At 45.5% G+C, this 26,732-nt stretch overlaps 1 protein-coding gene across 2 annotated transcripts in view; it reads right to left on the minus strand.

Moving 5' to 3' along the window:
* PPP1R13L (protein phosphatase 1 regulatory subunit 13 like) overlaps window positions 1-26,732 on the minus strand; it is a 127,245-nt gene that overhangs the window by 11,814 nt on the left and 88,699 nt on the right. For both annotated transcript variants that reach the window (XM_030217971.1, XM_030217972.1), the window contains exons 2-8: window positions 18,352-18,461; window positions 15,866-16,017; window positions 11,821-12,505; window positions 9,692-9,793; window positions 9,449-9,537; window positions 7,715-8,102; window positions 5,178-5,695 (exon numbers count right to left, since the gene is read on the minus strand). In XM_030217971.1, the coding sequence (XP_030073831.1) occupies window positions 5,178-5,695; window positions 7,715-8,102; window positions 9,449-9,537; window positions 9,692-9,793; window positions 11,821-12,505; window positions 15,866-16,017; window positions 18,352-18,461 (2,044 nt within the window). The remainder of the gene's footprint in view (window positions 1-5,177; window positions 5,696-7,714; window positions 8,103-9,448; window positions 9,538-9,691; window positions 9,794-11,820; window positions 12,506-15,865; window positions 16,018-18,351; window positions 18,462-26,732) is intronic.

The raw sequence follows: 26,732 nt of genomic DNA on the forward strand, positions 1-26,732 counted from the left end.
ATAACTCTTTTTCGTGGAATCTTTCCTGGAAGCAAGCAAGACTCGGGAGACACCCTCTGAAAGACCTAAAGAGGCAATTTCTAAGCTCTCAACATCCAGGCCGTGAGAGCCAGAGACATGTAGAAGCAACCCCTCGTTCTGGGTGATTGTCGTGGGCCTGAAGTCTTGAACAGAATTGAGGGACTTTGTGATTGATTTGAGTGGCAAAAAGATCCACCGAGGGGGTGCCCCACGCTCGGAAGATCTTGTGGACAACACCCATGTTTAGCGCCCACTTGTGAGGTTGCATGATCCTGCTCAATCTGTCGGCCAGACTGTTGTTTATGCCTGCCAGATACTTGGCTTGGTGAAACATGCCGTGACGGCGCACCCAATGCCACATCCGGACGGCTTCCTGACACAGAGGGTGAGATCCGGTGCCCCCCCTGCTTGTTGGTGTAATACATAGCAACCTGATATTCTGATTCAGACATACAGATTTGGTTGGACAGCCGATCTCTGAAAGCCTTGAGAGCGTTCCAGATCGCTCGTAATTCCAGGAGGTTGATCTGAAGACCCTTTTCCGGAAAAGACCAAGCTCCTTGAGTGTGAAGCCCATCTACATGAGCTCCCCACCCTAGGAGGGATGCATCCGTCGTCAACAGTTTTTGTGGTTGAGGATTTGGAAAGGACGTCCCAAGGTGAAATTGGACTGAATGGTCCACCACTGAAGGGAACTGCAAAAGTCAGTGGAGAGATGGATCACATCCTCTAGAATCCCTGTGGCCTGGCACCACTGGGAAGCTAGGGTCCATTGAGCTGATCTCATATGCAGGCGTGCCATGGGAGTTACATGAACTGTGGAGGCCATGTGTCCTAAGAGTCTCAACATCTGCCGAGCTGTGATCCGTTGAGACGCTCGAGCCATGGACATGAGGGCCAGGAGATTGTCTGCCCTTGCCTGGGGAAGACAAGCTCAAGACGTCTGTGTGTCCAACAGAGCTCCAATGAACTCCAATTTCAGAACCGGGATGAAATGGGATAATTGATTACAAACCCCAGTAGCTCCAGCAGTCGAATAGTCATCCGCATGGACTGTAGAGTGCCTGCCTCCAAGGTGCTCTTCACAGCCAATCATCGCGATAAGGGAACACATGCACTCCCAGTCTGTGTAGCGATGCTGCGACAACAGCCAGGCACTTTGTGAAAACCCTGGGCGCAGATGCAAGGCCAAAGGGCAGTACACAGTACTGAAAGTGCCGAGTTCCCAACCGAAATCAAAGATACTTCTTGTGAGCATCAAGATGTGGGTATAGGCATCCCTTAAGTGCAGAGATCATAGCCAATCGTTTTCCTGAATCATGGGAAGAAGGATGCCGAAGGAAACCATCCTGAACTTTTCTTGGACTAGAAATTTGTTCAGGGCCCTTAGGTCTTGGATGGGACGCATCCCCCCTGTTTTCTTTTGCACAAGGAAGTACCTGGAATAGAATCCCAGCCCTTCTTCCCCTGGTGGAACGGGTTCGACCGCACTGGCCTTTAGAAGGGTGGAGAGTTCCTCTGCAAGGACCTGCTTGTGCTGGGAGCTGTAAGAATGAACTCCCGGTGGACAATTTGGAGGCTTGGATTCCAGATTGAGAGTGTATCCTAACCGGACTATTTGAATAACCCACCGGTCGGAGGTTATGAGAGGCCACCTTTGGTGAAAAAATATTAACCTCCCTCCCAGCCGGTAAGTCATCTGGAATGGACACTTGCACTATGGCTATGCTGCACTGGAGCCAGTCAAAAGCCCGTCCCTTGCTTTTGCTGGGGAGCCGCAGGGGCCTTAGGCGCGCGCTGTTGACAAGAATGAGCGCGCTGGGACTGAGCCTGGGTAGGCTGTCGAGAAGCAGCTGTGTACCTACGCCTATTATTGGAATAGGGAGCACTCCTCTTCCCTCCAAAAAACCTCCTAGATGAGGAGGTGGTAGCAGAAGACACCCGGCGGGAGAGAGAATCCATAGCATCATTGTGCTTTTTGATCTGATTGACCACATCCTCTACTTTTTCACCAAAAATGTTATCCCCCCGGCAAGGAACATCCGCCATTCGCTGCTGGATCTTATGATCCAGGTCAGAGACACGCAGCCATGAGAGTCTGCGCATCACTATACCTTGAGCAGCTATTCTGGATGTCACATCAAAAGTGTCATAAGAACCCCTGGCCAGGAATTCGACACGCTGCCTGACCACCTGGTGAAAAGGTTCGGCGAGCTCCGGAGGAAGCGCTTCGACCAAACTAGACAGTTGCCTCACTGAGTTCCGCAAGTGGATGCTCATGTTGAGCTGGTATGTCTGAATCTTGGCTGCGAGCATAGCGGCCTGATATGTCTTCCTCCCAAAAGAATCCAAGGTCCTAGACTCTCTGCCTGGGGGCGCCGAGGCATAGTCCCTAGTACTCTTCGCTCTCTTGACAGCAGAATCCACCACCATGGAATCGTGAGGTAGCTGAGACTTCACCATTACCGGCTCTCCGTGGACTCTGTATTGGGACTCAGGTTTTTTGGGGACCACTGGATTAGAGAGAGGGAACGACCAGTTTCGCATAAGAACTTCCCTGAGTGTGTTATGCAAAAGGAGCCATTGCGACCTCGAGCATCTCGGCTCATCCACAACCTCCATAGGGAAGGGAATATCCTTAGACATTTCCCGAACAGAGGAGGAAAAAGAAAGACTCTCAGGCAGAGACATCCTTCTCTCAATGGGCGGAGCAAGATCAGAGGGGACCCCGTAGGACTCTTCTTCAGAAAAGTATCTGGGATCTTCCTCTTCCTTCCACAAACGCTCATCCTCGGTATCGGACAAAAGCTCTCTAAGAGAAGGCCAAACCCGAGCCTGTCTCGATGTCGAAGAACGACGACCTCGAGGGCAATGTCGAGAAGTCGACCCCTGCTTGGACTGCGGCAAAGCTTCCTCTGCCGACGTCGAAGAGAAGTCGACCCGGGTGGCAGCCGACGCCGATGCCGGTCGGGGACCTCACCCCAGACGAAGGACCAGATGCCGCTTCAACAGACGGTGCAGAAGGCGCAAGTACCCCTGGCACCGAAGTAGACTGGGGCAGCAATCCCTCCAGAAGCTCTGGAAGGGCTCTGATGCGCTCGTCAAGAGCCGCCATCGGAAAAGGCTGTGGGGTCGGTGGCAGAATCTGTGAGGGCTCGAGAGCCGGTCCCAGGCTGCCAGAAGACCAACGCATCGAGACGCCCATCTTAGCCTTCGCTCGACGCCCATCATCAAGACTCCTCGGTACCTAGAGGACGTGGAATCCTTACGCCTCCTTGGGGAGGGCCTGCATAGCAGTAGGCCTCAAGACAGGTGGAGACCCACTCGATGCCTTATTGCTCCCAGCGCGATGTGGTTGTTCGGCAGTCATTACCTCTCGAAGTCGATGCTTCCCTCAATGTTGATGCCGCCGACCTTGGTACCGATGCAGACGTTGAAGGACCGGACCGATCTGCAAAATGTTTCTCGTTGAGCATCCTGCGACACTTGGGTCCGTTTTTTCATCAAAGGACACAGCTTACAAGCAGCTGGTAGATGATCAGGCTCAAGGCAATGGAGACACCACACGTGGGGGTCTTTACCCGAGATGGTCCGGTTGCACAGAGTACAACGCTTAAAGTCGCTGGGTGTCCTCGATGACATGGACGGAAAAATGGCATCTGCAAAATTAAAGGACACGATTGTGCCAATTAAAAAGGCAGAAAAAGGGAAACAAAAGATGGCTGCGGCGAAAAGAAAAGAAACTTAAACCTAGTGCTAAGACTAAGAAAATAAAGGGAACTACTCTAATTATTTTGCTGCTGTTGAATTTTATTTATGTTAATTTATATACCGTATCTTATTGCAACTGCAAAACAGAGCGGTTTACATATATATAAAAACTAATGTATACAAACAAACGAACATAGGAACTCCATTCATGACAGGAAAGCACAGCAAATCAGAATAAACTGCACAATAAAATCAATACAAATTAAAAATCTAATATACAGTTAAGCTACCCTTTTTTTTTTACCTTATCTCTTATGCTAAGTTCTGTTCTACATAGCTTGTAAAGAAGAAGGTTTTCAAAAGTTTTCGGAAATGGATATAGAATTCTCTAATCTCCTTTTGTATAAAGACGAACAAAAAAAAGAAGAAAAAAGAAGAAAAAGGAAACAATCATGCAGACTCTTCCCTGGGCCGAGAGGAACACAGCGGAAAACGTGTCACCTCAGATGCGGAGGAAAAAATACTGAGGTCCTTATTCGTGCGATGGGCGAGAAACTGGTCTGCGCATGCGCGGTGCTTGTGCGCCAGAAGACTCTGGAAGATTTTTGAGATTTTTGCTAGCAAAACTTCCAATCCTGGGCCGACGTGGACGTCGACCCAAGTGTGAGATCAAGCAGCCTGCTTGTCCTCGGAGAACAGAGCAAAAACAAAAAAGGAGGTGAAAACCCTCACGAAACCGTGGGATATAAAACAAAAAGTGAGGAGAATGGATGAGGATACCAACACTTGTATATTTATTCACTTAAAAATTAAAAAATAACAATGTACATGAAGATGACCCGACACGGCCGTGTTTCGGCCAAAAGGCCTGCCTCAGGGGTCTTTGCAACCTTGGTAGATGTAACTCGGAATGTGTACTCCAAGGGAACTGTCGAGACACAATCCTCTCTTCAAAAAGGTATATATAAAATATATAATAAAAGGCAAAACGGAGACCTAAGAGGATTGTGTCTCGACAGTTCCCTTGGAGTATACATTCCGAGTTACATCTACCAAGGTTGCAAAGACCCCTGAGGCAGGCCTTTTGGCCGAAACACGGCCGTGTCGGGTCATCTTCATGTACATTGTTATTTTTTAATTTTTAAGTGAATAAATATACAAGTGTTGGTATCCTCATCCATTCTCCTCACTTTTTGTTTTATGTCCTCGGAGAACGGCAGATACAAATCAAGGTCAGGTATACATATAAAGTAGCACATATGAATTTTATCTTGTTGGGCAGAATGGATGGACCGTACAGGTCTTTCTCTGCCATCATCTACTATGCTACTATGTTCTGATTCAACCCACATATACAACAAGGACAAGACTAATAAAGCACAAGCCAAACTTTAGAAAGTAGGATGAGGCATATCAATCTTCATGTTGAACTCCTACAGACTTACAGGGCTCATGTTTACAGGAGCGAGTGCCACAGGAGCAGGAGCCAGAAGAGTTTCCTGGGGTAGGCTGGCTCCCACTTTGGCTTCAGAGCCCTCAATGATAATTGGTAGTTCTGGCTGGGGGGCAGCCACTGTTTCCCCCACCAGTGTTACTGTCTCCTTGGGGCTATGACGCCGGAAGAGCTTGCTCATGATCAGCTGATACTGCTTCTTGTGGGTGGGCAGGGGAACGGAGGTAGTTTGCTCCATGGAACCACGCCTCTTCAGCGGCCGTGGGATGTCTTCTAGGACCCGACGGATCTCCTCCAGCTCTGGGACCTTCTGGGCTTCAGGAGGCAGGATAGGTTGCAGGCGGGTGGGACTTAATGGCCGGGGAACTTCTTCCACCTGTGATGGGTCACTGGTCGGGATGAGGGTCTCCAGCTCTGGTTCTATCTCACCCATTTCAGGGGTGTTAGGGGTTCCTTTGAATGGATCCTGGAGACCTTCAAAACCATCAGGGCTTAGGGACTTTCCGTTACCTGTTTAGAACAAACAAAGGAAAATGTTGGGGATCTTAGGGTAGGACATTATTTCCACTTATTAGACTGCTTTGGTTGTAAATCACTTCATAATTTTTTCTGATAGTTAAAATTACAGAGCAAAACACTAAAATACACCCTCCCACAACCAAACTTGCTAGACCAATCACCATACTAATTAATCTTAGATAAGCAATCACATAAACCATAAGCTAGTTTCCATACCCAGGCTTCCAATGCTCTTCGGTATGTCAATCTTTTGGCATAGCCATTTAGGAAACTTGTTCTAAAATGCAGATGCAACCACCAAGAAAACTTTAGTCCTCAAAAAATCACAACAATTTTTTTTTTACAGTTGGAATAATTAAATTCCCTTAAGTAGTACAAAAGGTCACTTCCTGTTATGTATGGCAAAATCAAATCTGCCAAACAACAATGATCCATCCAATCTCATCCCATTCCAAGCCTATTTCATGCTGCCTACTTTCTCTACCAATGAGGCCTCAACTGTTCCCTGAATATGTAATTAGTCCAGTCTCTTTGGGTATTCAGTTTTCTTCCCACAATCAACTTAATGTACCTTAACAGTACTTCAAAAAGGACTTCTCTCTCCTGAGGTATATTCTAAATTTTGAGAACCTTGAAGCACTGTGGAATGGGCAGCTGTTTTGAAAAGAATTGGTCCTAATTCCCCGATGCTGCAGTTGAGTGAAATGCTGGCCATTGGTGAGACCATATTTTTGTTCTTTAAGTTGAACACACATCAAAAGTTGACAGCACTTCAACTTCAGATAAGTCAATACTATCTTGCATGTCATTTATTTAAAACATGTGGGAGGAGTTTTATGCTGATGAGGTGAAGTCGCCCATGACATTCATTGTTAGTTGTAAACAAGCAGTTGGGCTCCGAGGGTTTTTCATCCCTTTGTCTGAATATAAAGTCATTATGATGGTATGCAAGCATTTAAGTATGCATACCAACATTTAAAGTTAGTAATGTAAATGGATTAAGTGAAGAGTTTTTCTGGGTGATTTACACAATTTGTTCTTCACATCCCTCTTTGTTTTGACATACTTTTCTAAATTCTAAATCTCCCAAATGGACAACAGTAGCCCTGCTCTAGAGGACTCAACTCACACCCCAAATAAACACATATCATATCCAGTAGGAGCATAAGTTCTACAAATAAATAAAAGTGTCCAGGTCATTTTGTTTTAAGATGCAGCAGCCAGGATCATCATGAGTTCCTGGCTTGCCATGTATGAAAAGGAGCAGGTTAGCTGTCCCTGGTGTCTAGTGGAGAGTAGGCGTGATCCCCACCTGTGTGGCAAAACTACAAAATTACTACTAGGAGGTCAGAGTGGCTATTTCAATCTTGGGCACTAAACAGGGCAGGAGCAATTGCTAGATACCAATGAGAGCCTCTAGTAAAAGCAAGGGGAGGTGAGGGGGAGGGGTTATGAAATGGTTTTGGGGAAGGGTCAGTAGAGGGGGTGCTGTTGGCTTTGGCACTACCCCTTTTGTTAGTGACCTTCCAGGTTTAAAACTGGGAGCTTTGGGACAGGTGTAAAAGCCAATAGTGATTTTTTCTTTTTAAATCTCAATATGCCTTCTATGTTTGAGGCATGGCCAAATCAAGTCTCACCACACCCTCTAAATCTCTGTATTCAGGGGCATAAACATCAAAATAGCAGCTTTCTAAAATCACTATTTGGACAGGTGTACTAACCAGATGTGTAAATACTACTGTTTACACATCTGGATTGTTCTAAAATTACCTCTTTACTACGTCATTTTGAAACCTTAGCAGCTCCTGTCTACCTCTGGTGTGCATTGGTACTGGAGTTCACATTTCCTCACCCACAACACACAGTTGTCCTATACTCAGGCTCCCCACCTCAAGCCTATGCTCTCCATCTTGCTGCCAATGAGATGGAGATTGGTGGGAGGATTAATGAAGTTATTTCACATAAGCGTAATTGAGATGAATCACTATATAAGACTTAAACACTACTCACTCTCCGACATAGACACCGATCTCCCAGGACTTGGGGTTTGTTGGGTTGGAGGTGTGGGCACCAGCATCTGTGGCTGCTGCTGCAGCGGCTGCTGTTGAGTTTTCCCTACCATGCTGGGGGCTCTGTGCTCCCAAAAGGCATTCTGCAGTTTGAAGATCATAGAAAGAGGAATGGGCTTCTGAGGTTTAGGGCGCACACCCTGTGGGCTGGGTGGGATGGGAATTCGGGAGATGGGTTGTTGAGAGGCTTGCCAGTTTCTAGGCAAAGTGCTGGTGTGGCCCCCAGAGTGGGATCTCCAAAAGCCAGGATCCTGTCTCCTTTCACTGGCAAGGGAGGAAAATTTGTAGTTCTTAGGCAACGTGGCATTGTTCAATGAAGGGGGATCATCCTAGGAAACAAAAGTGGTAATATGAAGAAATTAGAACTATGAGCATCTAAATAGAGCAATTCCCCCCTCCAACCAGTACACTAGTACTGCAATTCACAATCCCAACCTCTAGGCACAGCAGTACCCTCAGTGCCAGGTTTTACAAACCCAGCTCCTCTTCCCTTTGCAACATGCTTCTTCACCTTTAGAGTTCTGCCCTCTAATACTCAGAACCTGCCAGAACTTCAAGCACATACCCCAAACTGTGGGTTGAGACCCCAAATAGGGTCATATCAGTAGTAAATGGGGTCAGAGAAATAAGGCTGCTTATAGTGTCTTGGAACTTCCACTGTGATCTATGCCCAGTTAGTGGCACAGATCACAGAATATCCAAGGAAAACCACAAACCTGGAGGACTGGGAAAAGAGAGAGAGAAAAAAAGCAGGCAAAGCAGGTTCATTACCAGGAGATCAGCAGAGGTCAACCACCAAGAAGCATCAAGCAAGGCACTGAGACACTCACAGGAGACTTATCTGAGGGCAGGGCAAGTTGGGAGTCCAAGGGTTATATAAGTTCAAGAGGCTAATTAGCAATAATGCATACTACAGGAACCAAGAGCAGTGGCATCCACAGGGGACCATTTGGAGTGCACCAAAGCATCAGCCTGAGAATAGTAACAGTACCAAGGGGGCAGGAAGAGTGTAGGACCAGCCTTCTGGGAAGTGTACGGTATCATATACCCAGGCTCTAGGCATAGCAGAACCCACAGTTCCCCCAGGTGAACTACTACTAAACATTTCTAGAGCACTACTAGGGTTATGCAGCGCTGTACAAATTAACAAAGAAGGACGGTCCCTGCTCAAAGGAGCTTACAATCCAAAAGACGAAATGTCAAGTTGGGGCAGTCTAAATTTCCCGAGAAGAGGTGTAGTGGGGTTAGGTGCCGAAAGCGACATTGAAGAGGTGGGCTTTGAGCAAGGACTTGAAGATGGGCAGGAAGGGGGCCTGGCGTATGGGCTCAGGGAGTTTGTTCCAAGCATGGGGTGAGGCGAGGCAGAAAGGGCGGAGCCTGGAGTTGGCAGTGGTGGAGAAGGGTACTGAAAGGAGGGATTTGTCTTGGGAGCGGAGGTTACGGGTACCAGAATTCACAATCCCAGCCTTTAAGTACAAGATCCACAGCTTCCCCAGTACACTAATATCAGAATTTATAGGCCCATCTTACCCAACCCCCAGTGCACTAATGGCAAAATTCACAGTCCCAATTTCTAGGTCTAGGCACAGCAGAATTCATTCCCTCCCCCACACACTCTCCTCATGCACTAGTGACAGGTCCCAGATATTTGTGGGATCTGGGTTACATAACCTACCTTGCCCTGTACTGGTGCCATATCCAAGCTTGACTCTCTCCAGGATCCCACTGGTATGCCAGGTCTGAAGCCCACCACAGCATCTCCTCCTGGGGAAAGAGTTTACAGTTACACATCTTATCAGTATCAACCAATAAGACAATACTGAACAGTCTAAAGCCTCATGCTTCATTTCAAAAAGCTAGAACACAATGAAGCAGAAAGGAGTTTGATCCCTGGCAACCTCTTGTGGCACCAACTTACGGTCATAATTGGTATGATGGGAGGGTTTCTTCTCATAGGTGACATCTAAATCTGATTCATTCCAGCTTTTCTGGGGTCTTCTTCTCATAGTTGCCATGTCATCTGTACAGGGGGGAGGGGGAGACAAATTAGCACGAGTGTTGCTCTATATACATCCTTGTTACAAAACAGAGAGGGCCAGCTCAAGGGGCTGTGACACCCTAAGTCAAGTTTTGCTTTAGCGCCTCCATCTTGGAGCTAATAATATTGAAAAGTTGGTTCCTATGGTATGAACCACACAGCTATCAGGACTCATACTACAAGAATGGCCCCACACCAGAAGAAATCTGGGACTGTAGCTTAAATACCACTGCTTATCCAGTGTATAGAAAAGATAAGTAGTAGTATTTGGACTTAAAGTATTCTACATTTAGATCACAGAAATCATGCCCCCTCCATACATAAGCACCATCTCAGCTTCTGTTGAAATAATGTTCTGCCTCTATCTGTGCATATGCAGATTCTGTTCCTTCCCTCCTGAGCTCCACTTACTGCTATAGCAAGCCCAGAAGCACCTGATGAACGTTAATCACACCCAATAGGAAGAGAGCAAGCAGCATAAGGCATTAGTCATCTCCTGATGTGGAAATGCAAAACCAGTTCCAACTGGCCTCTGAGCACTCTCTTGATTGGCCACTTCTAATTATATTCCAACCTCACTAATTTCAGACATCCACTAAAAACAGCCCTTATAATTTAAATGCCATTTTAATATGGACCAATTATTCATTAACATGGAACATTCTCAGACCAACCAATAAACCTTCCCCTACTATGGATGTCAAGAATAAGTAGGATATTTCACTATGCAACGCAACATAAAAGATTATTCAAATTCTGGTGTCACATCAGTGACAGCAACACAAACCTCTTCTGTCCTCCGATAACAGACACTGTGTGAAGCAACACAAAACTCTGTAAGCAGATACTTGGAGGTTCACCATGCCACATCACCACCAAGTCCATAGTCTACTATTGAGACAGAGCTTGGGTGGCATTGTACATAAGAACATAAGAGTAGCCATACTGGGTCAGACCAATAGTCCATCTAACCCAGTATCCTGTTTCCAACAGTGGTCAAGCCAGGTCACAAGTATCTGGCAGAAACCCAAATCATGGCAACACTCCTTGCTACCAATCCCAGGGCAATCAGTTGCTTCCCCATGTCTGAGTTCTCATTAAGACTCCCAATATCCAGCCAATCTTATATTCTTTCTCTTCTAGCCTCCCATCCAGTCCCAGAGCCTCTGGGTACATTTGAATCCATGCTCTCCTGCACCCCCCATGTCCGAAGTATCTATCCTCCTACCTTCTCCTCCCCTTCATCTATTTACTTCCTCTTCCAATATTCACTGATCTTGCTTTTGTTTCTTCCTCCCGCCTCCCAAAGTATCTATGCTCATCTCCCTTATCAACTGTAGATTCTTTCTCCCCCCCTCCCCCCCCCCAGCATCAGCCTCCCTGTCACAGCCTCATTCTCCAAGCCCATCTCCCCCCCCCCCCCAACCATCAGCCCCCATTCAGTTTCAGCCACTCCAGCACTAGCCCCTTACAATCTCAGCCTCAGCCCTCTTTCAGTTCAGCCCCCCCCCCCCCATCAGCACCCTCCAGCCAACTCCCTCCCCCCACTATTACATCCTTACTGCATCCTCATCCTGCTACCCCGTTAATAATACTCCTTTAAACAGTGACAAAAGCAAATTCTTTTCTTCTCACTGCTGTTCTCTCCTCCCTGCAGTTGTGCCTGAGGACAGCACATTAGTGAGAACAAAGGAATATGTTTTCTGTACTGTGAAGGGCAAGTCAATAAGGCAGGCTTTTGGCACCCTTTATCTTTGGTTTCTTGAGCCAGTGCCTCACCTGGCTCATAGCTTAAGCCACCCCGACAGCAGGGCAGGGAGTGGTATGCCAATACTGCCTATACACATTGACAATGAGCAACTCACACCAAGAAAAACGAAAGCCCTCAAAACAGAAATTGGTTTGTACTGGGGCTGCTCGTGCTTGAAATGAGCTATGCAAACCTAAGTTTCAGGCCAGTCCCAGGATAGTTTAACACACGTATAAGCAGGTGCTGTGTTTGCAATTACCTGAGGAGCGAAGAGGGGTGACGGCACTGGATCCAGCATTCACAGCTGATGTGTACACAGAAGGGATCTCATAGCTTTGTACTGATGGCAGGCGAGGTGATGGCAGTCTGTCCGGGAAGAATGCTTGAGACATGGAATTCTCAGGAGGGGTGCTCACTGGCCTAGGGGAGGCTGCCCGTCCTGGCTGTCCTCCATATATAACATAGTCATACTGCCCACCCATCATGGGACGCAGAGGAGATAAGTGATCTGAAGGGGCCACTGGCCTCATCTGCATGGGCCGTGGGGAAGATGCCCGTCCTGGCTGGCTGAGGTATGGTATGTCATAGTTGGAAGGGACTCCCATGGGTCTAGGAGACTGGGGCCTAGGAGACTGGGGCCTATCCACTAGAGGCTTCTGATCTGATAGATAGTACATGGGACGAGGTGAGGAGCTGCGGGCCAGTGAATTCTTGTGACTAACAGAAGACAGTGTGTTGGGTTGGTGTGGTGGGGGGTTATACACCAACGCTGGGATACTATAAGAAGCAGGGGTGGTCCCAGGGCGGCTAGGGGCAGGCAGATAATTGTCATTTACTTCAGTAGCCAGCATCTTCCGGCTGGACAGTGATGGGGATGAGGATGATGTGTTCCCTTTGACAGGCTGTTCTTGGGACATCAAAAGTCCAGCTTCATATCTGTTATTCTGGGAACAGAAAGAGACGGATAATTCAGTATTAAACTAAGGTATGTATTTTTAAAAAAGAGTTCAACTAATTGTTCCTTATCTATATAAATAAAATCCCCCCTCAGACGTTCTGAAGCTCACTCCATCTGTCCTGAACTCCTGTCCTCCTGGTAGGTAGGCTAGGCTATTCGGATTACTCACCCTCAGTCTCAGCCACGCCCATCTGGGCTGTAGGCCATGCCCCATCTGCACATAAAAAGCACCCTCATTGTTCTAAAGCACACTCTGAGGCTTCAACAGTTCGTATGTTCGAAGCTCTGTAACCATTTTTAAGCACACTACATCTCTGCCCCGCCCTGACCTATCAGAGAAGGGAGGAGTGTCACAGCTGCACTGCTCTGACCTATCAAAGGGAACTGAAACAGGAAAAGGGAGGAGCGTCACACCGAATGACGGACCTATCAGAGGGAAATCAAATAGAAGAAGGGAGGAGCGTCAGAGGCCAAGGGGACGGCCGTATTTAGGTCTCATAGGTTTCCTTGCTTTCTTTTCAGTGTATTGCAGCTGCAGCCACTTAGGTAAGTCTAGCAAGCCTGTCAGCTACTGAATACAGAAAGCAAAAGATAGCATGTGGGAACTTGCTCCATTTTGTTCTCTGGAATGCAGTGATTATTATACAAATGGTCTTGCTTTCATTATTTTGGTAGGGGCTGCCTTCATGACTGTCCACAGTCCCCCCCAGTCCTGACACCTGACGGGGGACAGGGAAGGACACTCACTGTCTCACATACGCACTCGCACACACTCATTCTCACATACACACACGCTCTCTCACAGACACACTCACACCCACTCTGTCACACACACGCACATTCTCACTCTCACACAGTCACTCTCTCAAACATACACACTCCGTGCAAAACCTTGCTAGCGCCCGTTTCATTTCAGCCAGAAACGGGCTAATGACACAGGAAAGTGCTATTATGGTTATAAGAGAGTAATCACATTGTTGATGATGTCAAGAATGCTTTAAACCATCAACCAACAGGACTTAGGGTAATACACAACTACAAAACAAATACCACTATATTGTCAATGTATAATATGCAACATAGTTAGTCAATCATTAAAAATGGGTTAGAATAATGTTCATTTGATTCTGAATTCAAATGATTCTGAATTTGTAGAAACTTGTAAGCCCATTTTGAGTCTGAGTCCCTGTAGAAGCTTTTGGTGAAGCGTGTGCCACATCACTACTCACCACACTCCAGGATCAACATTCAAAGCGATTTAACCAGCCAGAAGCAGCTCCCCTGTTTGGGGCTAACTGCTCATTTTCAGTGGTCCTTAACCAGTTTGTGCCGCTGAAAATGTACGCTTCCTGCAGAACTAAAAACTGGCTATTTGGGGGGCATTCTGTAGGCGGAGTCAGCACTTGGCGGCACATAGCCAGTTAAAGTGCTGAATATCGCACTTAACTAGCTATGTGCTAACCAGCTCCAGAAACCTGGAAATTCAATGCTGAAGCACGGACATGGCCTAGTATTGAATTTCTGGACATATAGCTGGCAGCGGTCAGCAAAATACTGAGCACTGCCAGTTGTATATCGACCCCCTCCATTTATAAAGGATTCATCATGTTGCATATTATACACTGAAAATGTAGGGATCAGGGCTGGCCCAACCACTAGGCAGACTAGATGTTTAACTAGGACTTCACTGCTGCAGCAAATCAGTGTGCCTACAGAGGTAAGCATATGTTGTGTAGGCATTTCGACTACTGCCCTAATGTGGGTAAAGGGAAGGGATGCTACTGAACATCAGGGTGAAGGAAGTAGGAAAGGAGAGAGATGATGGTCACCACTTTTTTTTTATTGTGTGTGTGTGGGGGGGGGGGGGGGAAGTAGGGAAGCAAGAGATGGTGAAACAGAATGGGGTCAGGGGAGGGCCTCTAGCCACCCAGGGAATGGGGAACACAGCTGAAGGTTCGCCTAGGGCATCAGATGCCTTTAGACCAGCCCTGCCAGAAGTTATTTGTTTTGCAGTCAAGAGGGCTTTGTCATTCTCATTCCCTAAGAAAACACAAGACCACTTTTACAACCATAGCTAAACAGATTACTCAATTCTCACAAACATTTCACAAACAGGTCTAGATTACATGGAACATCATCAAGACAAAAAGATTAAAAACAAGATTAGGTAATTAAACCCAAATTCATCAGTACACTCTTCTGTTTTTCAAAGTTATATAAGTCTGTTATTAATAGACATATACAAAGTGATCTCCCATTCAAGTATTACATAATTATTCTGCTTTAATTACAACCCAGAGAACAAACTGAAGCCTCTGCAACAGCCTTGCACCCCACCCAGAAACCACACCTCTGGGACCATGGCCATGAACAAACTACAGTGGCACATGCAGGAAAGAACAAGATGCCCTTATATGAAGGAAGTAAGGCTAGGACTACAGAGGGAGGAAAGCAAAATGAGCCCCATCAAAATCTAAGAGACTAAGGTCAGGGCAGGGGTTCAATATTAGTACTGTGCACTGCCATGCAGAACAGCCAGGTTCGATTTACAGCCAAACAGTGGCTGAAGACACTATACAGTCAGCATGCATAGCCCGTACAGAGAAAGGCTTCCAGTCACTCTGCTCAATGATGACTCTTGACTGGATCTAAGGTATATATGCATACCAAGTTCTCTGGAGAAACTCTCCGTCTATGGTTCCTGGTCAAGGACTATCCCTGCAGTGACTGGGCTGGGAAGGTTATAAAAATAGGAATCTAACCCTCCCCATCAGTATCTGTGAACACATGCTCATAGTACTACTGCTCAACAAAGACTGGCTCTCATTGAGCTAGAAACCCAAAAGGAGTAGTAAGAATGGGCCAAAAAGTTAATTGTGCCCTTTTCCTTGATATCAAGGTTCAATTTGATATACCACATATGTTCATAAAAAGAAAATAAGCAGTTTACAATGCATGAAAGATCACTAAACTACTTCACTGCCCTTAAATGGAGCCCTCTCCAGTTATATGGGTCCTATGTGGTCATTAAGCTAAGCCTCCAAAAGAAAAGATTAGATCTTTAATAAGGATTACCCAACATGAATCTTGGTAGCCAACCATACTGAGGAGTCTCTGCACTTCATGCTCCTTCAGCATTCCCAGTCATTCCATGAGGCTTTGATAGAAAATTGTCAGGGACTCAAAAATAAATATCCCTAACAGGATGTCCCTCCAGAAGCATACAGCTAACATCACATTTTAGAGTGCCTGTACAGGACAACAATGATACAGATTTTGAAGAGAACAGGATTTTTTTTTTTTTTTTTGGGGGGGGGGGGGGGGGGGGGAAAGGAATATTCCATACCTTCTTTTGTTCTGTGGCTGGGGGGTGGTTGTTATGAGAGGTGGGAATGCTGTCAGACCACATGTTCTCCAATTGTTTGCTTAGCTCATCCACTTTGGCAACTGCTGTATCCAGTTCCATCTGCTTCATATCCATGTTCTGCATGGCCAGAGCTGTGAAGGTATGGACACCAGAGTTTGGTCAGACGTGCTGTTTTGTCCCACTTGCTCTGCACAGTTGCCCCCTGCCAGTTAACAAGATTCCAAGAATCCTTTCCTCCCTCTACATCTCATCATTCTGGTTGCCAATAGCGATGCCACCATCAACCACCTTTTCAATAACATATCTAATATTTCCTTTGGTCCTCCTTCTAGTTTCTAGGGATGTGCATTCATTAGCACAGTGCTCACTGTTTAAATTTAAACACTGGCTGTGGAATTTAAATTAATACATAATAAACTAAATATCAGTGCCACTATGCACATGTAATCAACAGCACTCAATGTGTGTGTAGTGTGATAACCACTGCTTCTATCCATTTAAGGCAGGCCTAAATGAAATGTATAATTTATCTGCATAGTGACTGAATATCACTGCTACTTGGATAATCCCTAGTTGCTGCTTTTACTCTGCCCCTCCACTATGTGGATAGTATTGGGTTGATTAGATGTATTTTCAGCCTGAAACTAGCTGTATCGTGACTGAAAATATATGAACAAGGAAGGTGTGCAATTACTGGGCATGGTAGCTATAACTTTGAAAATTAACCCCTTAACTATATTGAATTAAAACATGTTAAAAAGTTTTAATTCTAGTTTTTTGACCAAAATTGTAATTATAATCATCCAATTAAAAATATAGATTGCAGTTAAATCACATTTTTAATTGTTGCCTGGATAGTGCAGTTAAATATCCCCTCTGTTTGCCACGGTAGTTAACCTGTTTGTTCAGGTAGTTAACTGGACAGTGGCAATATTCAGCCCTCTATCCAATTAGCTAACCAGTAGGCTCACTGAGGGAGAGGGTTACTTTTGCCAATCTGTCCTCCCCCACACCAAGGGGCAGATGGTCAGAACTCTGGTAGTATTCTGAATAGCGCCATACAAATACTACCGGAACTGCACAGAAAAACAACGCCCTGATGTTCAAAGCTAATGAGATTCAAATTTAGGCACACTCATAGCTTTGAGCATTAGGGAGTTTGTTGAGAGGCCGGACCTGGGGCAAGGGCGCCGCGTCTCTGCCCCCTGTTGCTCCCCCCGCCGCTGCAGTCCATGGTCTCACCTGCCTGCCTCCACGGCACAGGGCCCCCTGCAATCAAAGCGGCAGTCGCAGATCTCCTCTCTTCTGGCCTTCCCTTCCTGTGTCCCGCCCTTGTCTGATGTAACTTCCAGTTTCCGTGAGGGCGGGACACAGGGAGGGAAGGCCAGAAGAGAGGAGATCTGCGACTGCCGCTTCGAATGCAGGGGGCCCCGGAGCCAAGGAGGCAGGCAGGTGAGACCGGGGACTGCAGCGCCTGTGGCCTGACCAACTTAGTTTCTTCTTTTAACTAGGAACCCTCTATTCTTACCGCATATTTTATTGAATGCCTTCCAATCTCCATGGGCAAGGTTTTCCTTATACCTGCCACCCTTTCTATAAGGAAATATTCTCTGCTATTGCCCTACCTTCTCGGAGCCTCATATCCTCTTTAATAGAGCTTCTTTTCCCTACAAAGATGCGTTTCTTGTGTATTAGGCATACTTTTAAGGTATCTCAATGTCTATCATGTCACAGGAGCTTTGCTACAGCCCTTGCATCACTTGGTAACCCTTCTATGAAACATTTCATGAAGATTCTGCTTCCAGAACTGGACACCAAATCATGAGAGAAATTACTACCTCCTTTTATTCTTACTGATTAAGCCTCTCTAACCATAGGTACCAACGATGTGGGTGTTTGAGCACCCTTAATATTAAGCAAACTCCTTTATTGAGTCCAGGATACTGTGTTGAGTTTAGCATTATCAACTGTTGTGAAAACCTGGCTCTTATGTGTACTGCTGCCTTATTATACTGTGTTCAAAACACTGGAGGTCATCAGATATTAACGGAGATCTCTCTCCTGGCTAGTTCATTACTATGGCCAACTATGTCCTTGGATACCTTTAGTTACTGAACATTGGAACACTCACTCCTAGTCCATCTTGTAGATATTAATTAAAAAAAAATCCCAAAGTCTAGCGGATTACTCCCGAAAATATTGGACATAACTGAAAATATTGACCATTACCAAGCCCTGAAGTATCTTGCATATTCCCTTGAAGGGAGTTCATCTACCATTTACCACAGCCTGTTGCTATCTACCGTTTACTTCTGTTTTTGGGTTTCTAATATATTAGAACCCAAAAAACTAACGTGCAACGTTTGTGTGATCGGTGCTTTTTGCTGAAGCCAGCAGACGTTGCCAACGAGAACAGACTACTTACAGTACTTCTTGGGGAATTTAAAAGAACCTCGGGCACTTACACTGAAAGTTGAGATCCAGCATGGACTGGGCTCCTTGCATCTGCTGCCCCTGCTGCCCGGCCATTTTCTTCAGGTTACGATCCAGGCCCTTCCAACCCAGAAGCTTGTACCTGGGGAGTACGAGAACCTCCATGTAAAAGCAGAACACACAATCCAAGCAGTAAAATACGATTGCTCGCTCTACAGCTGATTCTCTCCTGTTCATCAAGGCTACAGCAGCAACTTTATAAGCGTGACCGCGCCTCTCACTGTTCCCTTTGTCTCCCGGAGCTCGCAGAGGAATTAACTTCGAAGGCGGGGTTTAAGCCCACAGCCTGACTCAATGGTCGGAACCGACCCAGCTGCATTCTTGAAACAGACAAGATAGCCAGACACGCCGCAAAGCTCCCTGCAGCCCTGTGGCTGGCTGATACTAGGAAAAATGCAGTTATTCCACTGCATTTCACTTACTAGGGGCCAGATATACAAAAGCTTTTCCTATACAGTACGTAATGTACATCCGCTTCAGAAGCAGTATTAAAACAACAACAAATCCAGGTCTTTCTGATATAATGCAACACAGATTTTTTTTCCTTAAGACGATCAAAATTAAGCTTTAGACATGCATTTCACACATCTTCTGGTATGTTTAAAAACCGTTATAAGTGCAGGCGAGAGCGAAATGCTACTTTTACTACTACTACTTAACATTTCTAAAGCGCTACTAGGGTTACGCAGCGCTGTACAATTTAACATAGATGGACAGTCCCTGCTCAAAGAGCTTACAATCTAAAGGACACGTGAACAGTCAGTCTGATAGGGGCAGTCAAATTGGGGCAGTCAGGATTTCCTGAAAGGTAAGAGTTAGGTGCCGAACGCGGCATTGAAGAGGTGGGCTTTAAGCAAAGACGAAGATGGGCAGGGAGGGGGCTTGGCGTAAGGGCTCGGGAAGGTTGTTCCAAGCATAGGGTGAGGCGAGGCAGAATGAGCGGAGCCTGGAGTTGGTGGTGGTGGAGAAGGGTAATGAGAGGAGGGATTTGTCCTGTGAACGGAGGTTTCGGGTGGGAACATAAGGGGAGATGAGGGTAGAGAGGTAGTGAGGGGCAGCAGACTGAGTGCATTTGTAGGTAAGAAGGAGAAGCTTGAACTGAATGTGGTATCTGATTGGAAGCCAGTGAAGTGACCTGAGGAGAGGGGTGATATGAGTATATCGGTTCTGGCGAAATATAAGACGTGCAGCAGAGTTCTGAACAGATTGAAGGGGGGATAGGTGGCTAAGTGGGAGGCCGGTGAGGAGTAAGTTGCAGTAGTCAAGGCGAGAGGTAATGAGAGCGTGGACGACAGTTCAGGTGGTGTGTTCCGAGAGGAAAGGGCGAATTTTGCTGATGTTAAAGAGGAAGAAGCGACAGGTCTTGGCTATCTGCTGGATATACGCAGATATACTTTTACCCGAACAGAGAGCACTCAAAAGAGCAAGTTGACATAATGCCAGTATCAAAGTGTTTAAGTATGCATTAATATTTATTTCATGTGTGCATGGCTATACACTTACCGCTAACATTCACTATTGTGTACGCAGGTAGTGTTAATTATGTTCTGCCAGCTTTACATGTGTGTACTACTGTTTTCTTCCATTCACCATAAAGTATGTGTGTACATGGTCAATTTTGATTCCTCTGCACAGATGTGCTTTGAATGCCTGAATATCTTTTTTTGCCCATGATTTTTGAGGGACATAAAACAAGCTACAAATGCCCAGAGACTGGCGTTGTGGGTAAGAACCCAGGATGCCAGATGTCCACACATTTAGATTACAAACCTTTATGGATAGACTTCAGAAGGGTACATGAATAAACAGTTAATCTTATTATCCAGGTTGATGGTACAGAGAGGAATAAAAGAGCAGAAAATATTTTAGATAAGCAGTCACTCTATACAGCTGGAAATCTGATCTATTCTTAGGCAGTCTGGACAGGGATAACTAAGCAGGTCAATTGGTCTTTCTGCCTTCATCTACTATGTTACTGTTTTATCCAACACACGATGGTGTTGGTCGAGAGGGCAGCTGCAAAATTGGTCAGCGGTCTCAGTCATAAAACATATAAGGACAGGCTCATGAACCTCAACATGTGTAGGATGGAAGAGAGGTGAGAGAGGGGGGATATGATAGAAACGTTAAATATCTCAGTGGCATTAATGTATAGGAGGTAAGCCTTTTTCAAATAAAGGAAACCTCTGGAATGAGAGGGCATAAAATGAAGTTAAGAGATAATATGTTTAGGATGAATCTGAGGAAATACTCTTTCATGGAAAGGGTGGTGGATGTGTGGAATGGCCTCCAGGTGGAGACAAAGATTGTGTCAGAGTAAGAAGGCATGGGGCAGACATGTGGGATCTCTTAGGAAAAAGAGGAATTAGTGGTTATTGAGGATGGACAGACTGGATGGTCCATACTGCCCTTATCAAAGTGGTTACTGAGGATGGTCAGACTAGATGGGCCATATGACCCTTATCTGTCATCATGCTTCTATGAACCTGAGTCAAAGGCAGTTTATGCAGTAACCTCTAGAGAGAAGAGCATGGCTTTGTTGGTGCCAGTTTTGCATGACAGGCTCCCCACACAACTGCACTGAAAGTCAGAGTAATAGACCCCTGTCACTGTGAAGATGTTTATACAGTATCTCCATTACTCTGCTAAGATTTACCTGTTTTTCTCTACACTTTGCTTTGTTCTCCTTTTATTATGTAAGCCGCATTGAACCTGCTATTTATTTGTTGCATTTGTATCCCACCTTATCCTACCTCTTTGCAGGCTCAAAGTGGCTATGAGTGGGAAAGTGCGGGGTACAAATGTAACAAATAAATAAATAAATAAACTGTGATTTGCTCTTTGGCATCAAGGACAGGCAGTCTGATTCTTAATTTTCAAACCAGCTGAAGCCAAGCATTAGAATATGCCACTGAAAGCATAATTATCTCAAATTAATTGTTTTACCTGTGATCCCAGAGCAATGATATCCACAAATTATTGTAATAAATTATAACGATACAAGCCCAATGCAAATATTAGTCAGAAACCTTGCTATCACATCTTGAACAAAAAAGGGAGAAAAAAACCCTTCTTTTCATTTTGGTAATCGGGTTACAAATTCAGGTTTCTTTACAGGCTGGTTGATGACTGTTTTCAGAGAGAGGGCAGTCTGAGAAAAAAATGTGATCTTAAAACCCACAAGATATAGTTTACACACATTTTTATCTGTGGAATAGCTACATAAAATAGAATTGTTCAATCAGTTCACATGGGGGATGCCAATGATTTGCTGAAGATTGCCTTTAAAAGACCTCTGGGCTTTGTGGCCTAGCCAACTATGAAACCATGCAAGCCAGGTGGTGTTACGCTGCAATCATTAGCTTTTTACAGTCCAGTGGCTTGCAAGAATAAAGGCAGCATGGTTTTTACCAGAGGCAAATCATGCCAACTGCTTTCTTCATTTGGGTGACTGGAGAACTAGATAAACGCCATTGCTGATGTGGTGTACTTGAATTTCATCAAAGCCTTTGATACAGTTCTTTATAGGAGGCTTATAAACAAACTGACCAGGCTAGAGCTGGGTCCCAAGGTGGTCAAACTTGACTTAACAAATTGGACTGATAGACAATAGAGAGTAATGAAAAATGGCATTCATTCAGAAGAAAGGTGAGTAATTGCAATTAAAGTCAGGGTGTAGCCAACTGTGTATGAGGGTGCACAAGGATGGACTGAGGGTGCACATTTCCTCTCTCTCCCCACGCCTCCCTCAGATATCATACCTTTTGCTGGTGGGGATGCCAAAGCTTCCCCCTTCCTCTTTGTGCTTCTACAGGAGTGAGGAAGTCAGCAGGGTGCCTCCAGCTGCCAATGCCAGCACTCCCGGAGGCAGTGGAAGGAGGAAGCTTTGGCAGTGGATTTCGTTGGCTGGTGGGGCTTCAGCTGAAACAGGTACTGCAGCTTTGGAGAGGGCCTTCACCCACATGCCCCCTCCGTGCCTTCTCCCATTCTCTCTCTCTCTGTCCCTCCATGTGCCTTCACCCATTCTCTCCCCCCAAGTGCCCCCCACACCTTCACCCATTCTCTCTCTCTGTCCTTCCATGTGCTCCCCTGTGCCTTCACCCATTCTCTCCCCCCAAGTGTCCCCCCCACACTTTCACCCATTCATATTCTCACTCTCTCCATGTTGTGCCCCTGTTTCTTCACCCATTCTCTCTCTCTCTCAAATGTGCCTCCCCTCCTATCACCCTCCTGCATTCTCCCTCCCTCCATCGCCTGCCCACCCGCCATCTCTCCCGGACCACCAGTGGCTGGGTAGTGGATGCCTGAATACTCATCTGAAAGAGGTAGTGGAAGCAAAAATGATGCTGAAATTCAACAAGGAAAGGTATATACACAGAGAATCCCTAAGAGACAAGAGGCTGTAAACCATTCATACAGCATCTTAGCTCGAACACTTATGTAATGACTTCCACTTCTAAGAAATCATGGGGAACGTAATTTGCACTGCATAGCATGGACAGACCAACAACCTTCCTGGGCAGACTTTAGGGCAATCATGGTCTCTCTCTCCTTTCATTTACTGTGTTACTATGTGCTTCTGATGTTCAGGGTGTCTGCTATGCATATTCATAAGTGATTTGTATACAGAAATTCTAAACTAGATTTCTGTACAAGATTTGGCTAGTCTGAAAACCTCAGACCTACTAGAGGCCCTCCGAGACAAGTGTCCAATACCTCATGTGTCTCTGTCTGCAGCAGCATGTCCTGCCATTACATTAAAAAAAAAAAAACAGGAGGGGGAGGAAAAGGCAATAAAACCTGCTTATTTTTTATAGTACTGAGTAGACACTAAAACAAATATTTCTTTACTCTTTCAGGCTTATTCTTGATGTTTTCTTTAGAGCAGTGCTTCTCAATCTAGTCCTTGGGGCAAACCCAGCAAGTCAGGTTTTCAAGATATCCACAATGAATATGATTGAGATAAATATGCATGCCAAGGAGGCTGAGGCATACCAATCTCTCTCATGCATATTCATTGTGTATATCCTGAAAACCTGACTGGCTGGGTGTGCCTCAAGGACTGGGTTGAGAAGTATTGCTTTAGAGAGAGGAAAACAGTTCTTTTGCTTTTCAGGAAAAAAAAGTTTTAGTGTATAGTTGAGGTTAAGTGGGATGAGTGGTGACAGGTGCTTGGATATGTTTTGGAGATTGTCTCTGTATTTTATGTTTTATAGTGAATTTGGTTATGATCTGTTGTGAACTCATTTTGTGCCATGTTTGGATATGCATATTATCAAATGGAATAGAAGGGAACAAAATGGGCAGAGCTCTTCTGAGTGGCAAAATAAGAGGCAGACTAAGTTGTCATTTTTTATGTTTCAATCATTTTTATTGGTCAACAACAACAACATTTCAAACTGAACATTTCACAAAACAGTATATCACGTTTGTTCAAAGCAGTACAACTTGGAAATCATTGTAACTTTTATATCCCAACTCCCGGTCCACCAAGTTGACCTTTTGCAGCTCATTCTTTTACGATAAAGTTTCTACTCTTGTGTCAAATTCCTTTCCCTTTCCCTACCCTTCCCAACCTACCCCTCCCCTGGAACCCCTTCGTTAACTAATCAAAATACATTCACTCCACCAGTATTTGGTTGAACAACTATCTGTTCATAAGGCGGCTTCGTGCAGCTGATGTTAAGGTGTCCAAGAATAAGCTCCAGCAGTTTATCCAACTCTCTCCCCTTTCTGAGGAAAATTGTTTTATACTCATCCTCTCAATCCAAATTAAGTGAATCATTCGCAGTCTCCACCCCTGCAAAGTAGGGTACCTATTTGTCATCCATTCAGCCAGGATGCATTGTTTTGCTGTTATAATAGATTTTTCCACAAAGGCCTTCATGCCTTTTGGGCCATGCTGCGGTATTGACCAACAGCCCAGCAACAGCCGGGCATCACTATGCCAGCGTACCCGCCACAAGGCTGATATTTGGGCCATTAGCGTGCTCCAAAACGTTCTGATACCTTTGCACGACCACAGCATATGGCCTAATGTTGCTCCTTCTGCCCCACATTTCGGGCAATCACCCCAAGGGGACACTCCCATATGGAATGCCCTCCTTGGTGCTACATATATCCTCAAAGCAATTTTGTATTGTATATCCTATTGTGTAGCATAGGCCGAACGTCGTCGGATAGATATAATGTGTTCTCTAAGTTGATCTGGTGATAATGCAAGGGACAAGTCTCTCTCCCAGCTTTCCGCCAGTCGTTTATAATCCATTTCAGAAGCCATATCCTTTATATGGCGATGATGATAAGCCAGGGGCACTTTCGCTTGTGCCTCCAAAGAAAAGGCTGATGATAATTCTTCTTGTACACCTTCCATTAAGTCCATCCATGGTAAAGTTTGAAGATAATGTCTCAATTGCATATAATGGAAATTATCTGTTTTGGGTATTACGTATTCCGTTTCCAGTTCTTGAAACGTTTTAGGTTTCCCTTCCGCAGTCAATACTTGCAATAGATATATTATCCCTTTTTGTTTCCATCGACCAAAGGCTGAATAGATGCGCCCCGGCTGAAAGTCTGGGTTGTTAACTACAGACAAAAAAGGCGTCACTTTAGGGGAGAAATGGTGCCAACGACATATCCATCTCCATGCTGCTTTTGCTGAACTCATAATCCCTGTGAGTTTCAAGATTTTTGGAATCTCCGCTCCTCCCGTATGCAAGCAATTACTGAAGTGAACTTGTGGTAGAAGCTGCAACTCCAGATCTGTGTTGGAGTAATAGGATGTCTGACAGAACCAGTCCCGTATGTGGCGCATGCTACTTGCCACAGTAATGCTCTTTACACTAATCAGCCCCATCCCGCCATACTCAGTTGGTGTATACATAACTTGCAAAGGTATGCACGCTTTTTTCCTGCTCCACAAGAAGCGTCTCAACATTTTATTCAATTTACATTCATCTCTGTACCTCAGTGACAGAGGCAGTAATTGAAAGATATATAACCATTTTGGTATTATAAACATATTATACATTGCTATCTTTCCCCAAAGATTCAGTGGAAGGGACTCCCACCCCTGCATTCTCTGCCTAGTGTCTTTTAATAGCTGACGGATATTAATTGTATATAGCTGATCTAATGCTGCAGGAATCAACACTCCCAGATATTTCAATACACCCTCCGCCGCTGGAACTGGCAGCCCCAAGATTTCTCTTGTCGTAAGGTCAAATGTAAGTATTAGGGCTTGGGACTTATTCAGATTTAAGGTAAAACCCACCACTTTCCCGTATGCTTCTAACAACTCCCGCAGTGGCTTGAGGGAACTCCGGATGTCTGAGACCATTACCAGCAGGTCATCTGCATAGGCCAGTGTTTTAAGGTGATGTCCTGCAACCTCTACCCCCCTCACCGCCTCTGCCTGATTTATATGATGCAACAGAGGTTCTAGGGAAAGTACAAACAAGAGGGGGGGGGGGGGGGACAAGGGACACCCCTGACGTGCGCCCCGTTCTATATTGAATTCTGCACTTATGATCCCATTAGCTACTATGGCTGCTTTGGGCTGGTTATACAACGCTTTTACTGCTTTCTGAAACCAGTCCCCAAATCCCATGTGTTGTAAAGTTTAAAAGAGGAAATCCCAGCTAACTCTGTCAAGCACTTTGTCAGCATCTAGACTTAGAAACACCGCCGGGCCTCCTCTTTCTTGACAGCTGGCCATGGCTAGAAGCGCTTTCCTAACATTCCAAGAGGAGGACCTATTCCGGACAAAACCTACTTGATCTGACCCAAGCAGTCGAGGTAAAACTAAAGCTAAACATTCCGCCAGTATCTTTGCTATCAATTTTGTGTCTACGTTTAATAATGAAATCGGCCTATAGGACTCGGCCTTCTCTTTTGGCTTATTGGGCTTTGGGATAAGTGTAATAGTGGAGGTGTTAGCATATTGAGGGAAGACTCCTTTTTCTATAACTTCTTCGCAGTATTCCAACAGAGCACCTTTAGCCTTCAATGGTAGCAACCTAAAGTACTCTCCTGAATACCCATCAGGTCCTGGCGCTGAGTAAAGCTTCAGTTTGTTCACAGCTGCCTGCAACTCTTTCATTGTCAATGGGTCATTCAATGCCTGCCTCTCCTTCTCCGTTAATTTAGGAAGCCTAGCCTGTATCAAATACTGCTCTATGTCTTGTGGGCTCCCTAAATGCTTACTAGTATACAAATGGGCAAAATGTTTAGCCAGTATTTGTGCGATTTCTACGGGCTTGTTTGTGATTTTCCCTTGACCATCCCTCAACGTATCTATCGCCCGCGAACCCCCTCCAGATTTTATTATTCGGGCCAATAGACGCCCTGGTCT

The sequence above is a fragment of the Microcaecilia unicolor genome, chromosome 11 (assembly GCF_901765095.1).
Source record: "Microcaecilia unicolor chromosome 11, aMicUni1.1, whole genome shotgun sequence".
In the NCBI taxonomy this organism is placed as follows: domain Eukaryota; kingdom Metazoa; phylum Chordata; class Amphibia; order Gymnophiona; family Siphonopidae; genus Microcaecilia; species Microcaecilia unicolor.